The 2,323-nt window shown below is 40.0% G+C and overlaps 1 protein-coding gene across 1 annotated transcript in view; it reads left to right on the top strand.

The window, feature by feature from the left end:
* The window catches only part of RYR3 (ryanodine receptor 3), a 346,270-nt gene that overhangs the window by 79,442 nt on the left and 264,505 nt on the right, over positions 1-2,323 (top strand). The window contains exon 10 of the mRNA XM_023527702.1: positions 575-731. Within this exon, the coding sequence (XP_023383470.1) occupies positions 575-731 (157 nt within the window). The remainder of the gene's footprint in view (positions 1-574; positions 732-2,323) is intronic.

The following is a 2,323-nucleotide window of genomic DNA, read 5'->3' as shown; positions in this document are numbered from 1 at the left end:
GGATAGAATGTATTATTGCCTTGTAACATACCCTAATATTTATTTATTCATTTAGGATTGTTTTTTGTCTGCCTCTCTGTGGCAAGTGTAAGCTGCATGAATATTTTTACTATCTCTTTTGAAGATAGGATTCTTTGTGGTAGTAAAATACTTAAGTTCAGATGGCACATTTGGAAGGGTTTTGCTTTCCCGGGAACAAATTTCCCTTAAAAGATCAGCTTCTCATTGTTTTTGGAGGTTTTCGTTGTTCTTATTGTTGATGTTTACATGCAGACACTTCAGTAGAGTGAAGGAAAATTTGAGAGCTTGGGACTCCCAGTTATATTAAACCATTGCCCTGCCCCCAAAATCATGTCCCTTATTGGTTCTTAAGGGAAGTCACAAGAGAGTATCCTGCTGAGTTATAAGCGGATAGGAAATCCTACAGCAAACCAGGATACTGGTGCTTCTTTGTTCCTTAGGGGATGAACAACAGAAGGGTTATAAACTGACTAGCATGCACAAGAAAGCACAGGATAAAAATTTTAAAGGGACTTATTTTTGTGTAAATGGAATTTCTGTTTCATCTGTGTAGCTGGAGTGGCAGTAACATCAGATGGGGCCAGGCTTTCCGACTGCGGCACCTCACCACAGGCCACTACCTGGCCCTGACAGAGGACCAAGGCCTTATACTGCAAGACCGGGGAAAGTCAGACACCAAGTCCACAGCCTTCTCTTTCAGGGCATCAAAGGTAAGGGATAAGGAAGTAGACTTTGACCTTGTTCTAAAAGTGAAAGCTCTGAAACCTTCAGGTAGAACTATAATGAAAAGTAGGCTGGAACAAAATGGAATTGGAAATTAGACCCACAATAATCACTTTCTTCTTATGTCTTTTGAATTGGGTTCTTAGAGGAATGTGTATCTAAGATGAAGGTTGCCATCTTAAGAGAGACTTTAAAGGAGAGTGGAAAGCTCTAGAAAACAAAAGGATCACAGGAATGGACAATTGTTGCTCAGAAGCTAATGGAAAATATTGTCGTTGTTTAATGCTGGCTAAGTTGTTTTTAATACTTTTAAGTCATATGCTTTACTCCTATAAAGCGATGATAGCATGGAGGCATGGGTATCAGTGCTACATTTGTTTGAATCAAGGAAGTGATTTCTTTCAGATAGATGCAGAGAAGGCATAATTCTGGACATGACATCTTGCAGTTACTTGTATTATACGAAGTTCTTCACATCTCATCCTTTTCCTAGATCATCTCTTCTCTCCAGATCCCTTAGCTCTTGCTTATCCATCCCCAACCTTCACTAAGATTGGATCAAGTGTCAGTAAGGTTAACCCCAGACATGTAGTTTTGCCATTATATATGTATAACATAGACAACTATTTTTTTAAAGCTCTATCTTTAACATTCAGTCAGGTTTTGACTCCTCATAAAACATAGCTGAGTCTAGTTGGATGGTCAGAATTGCATGCCGAGCTAACTTCTGACGGACAGTTGGGTGCTCTGTCACTTTACGATTGTTCTGGAAAGATCATTCAAGCATAAGAAAGGCTCTGCGCAGACGTGTCACGGTTATCAGGGCATCTGCACCCCTGAGAGGACAGTTCTACATCTCCTTTGGACGTTTCATTTCTAGTTTCATTCCTCTTTGCTCTTTTCCAGAAATAGATCTTGATTTGTGTTCTCAACACGACTTCAGTAAAGGGTTATTGATGATTCTGTTTGTGTAGGACTTGGTGTGAAGCTGACAGCTGCATTTTCTACGGAGCATCTCCGCTTCTCGGTGAATCAGAGAAGGACAATCTTTCAGCACTGCCCTGCTTTGAGCAGGGAACTCAGACACCTTTATCCCCTCCTTTTATAATCCTATATCCTTTTTAGGCAGCAAATCTCTTTGGCATATAGGTTTTTCTCCCCCAAATTACCCTATATCAAAGTTAGACTTTTTCCACACCATATTGTAACGTTAAAAATGTGAGCTTCCTACCTAAATTCTCCTCAGGTATGACCTTTATTTTTCGCTTCTCTTGCAATGCCATGTTGGTTCCTTGACTTCATTCTGGTTTGATTTTCTGAATACATCTTCATGCTACTCTTACTTTTATTTCTTAACATTCCCAGCATGAGATGGATTTTAAATTTAAATTTATATTGGCCTCCAGGAAGTGGTTTAGGGCTGTACAACCTGCTAAAAGAATCAGTTGAAACAAAGCAAGGAAAAACTTCTTAGAACAGAGACAAGCAAGATCACATTCTTCTCTAAGAGACAACTTGGACACGAGGTGCAATGGGTAGAGAGCAGGGGTGTGGGAGGGTTGGGAGGAAGTGGAAATCA

The sequence above is a fragment of the Pteropus vampyrus genome, unplaced genomic scaffold, assembly GCF_000151845.1.
Source record: "Pteropus vampyrus isolate Shadow unplaced genomic scaffold, Pvam_2.0 Scaffold19, whole genome shotgun sequence".
In the NCBI taxonomy this organism is placed as follows: domain Eukaryota; kingdom Metazoa; phylum Chordata; class Mammalia; order Chiroptera; family Pteropodidae; genus Pteropus; species Pteropus vampyrus.
The sequence above is the reverse complement of the archived record's forward strand: the minus strand, read 5'-3'. Positions and strand labels throughout refer to the sequence as shown.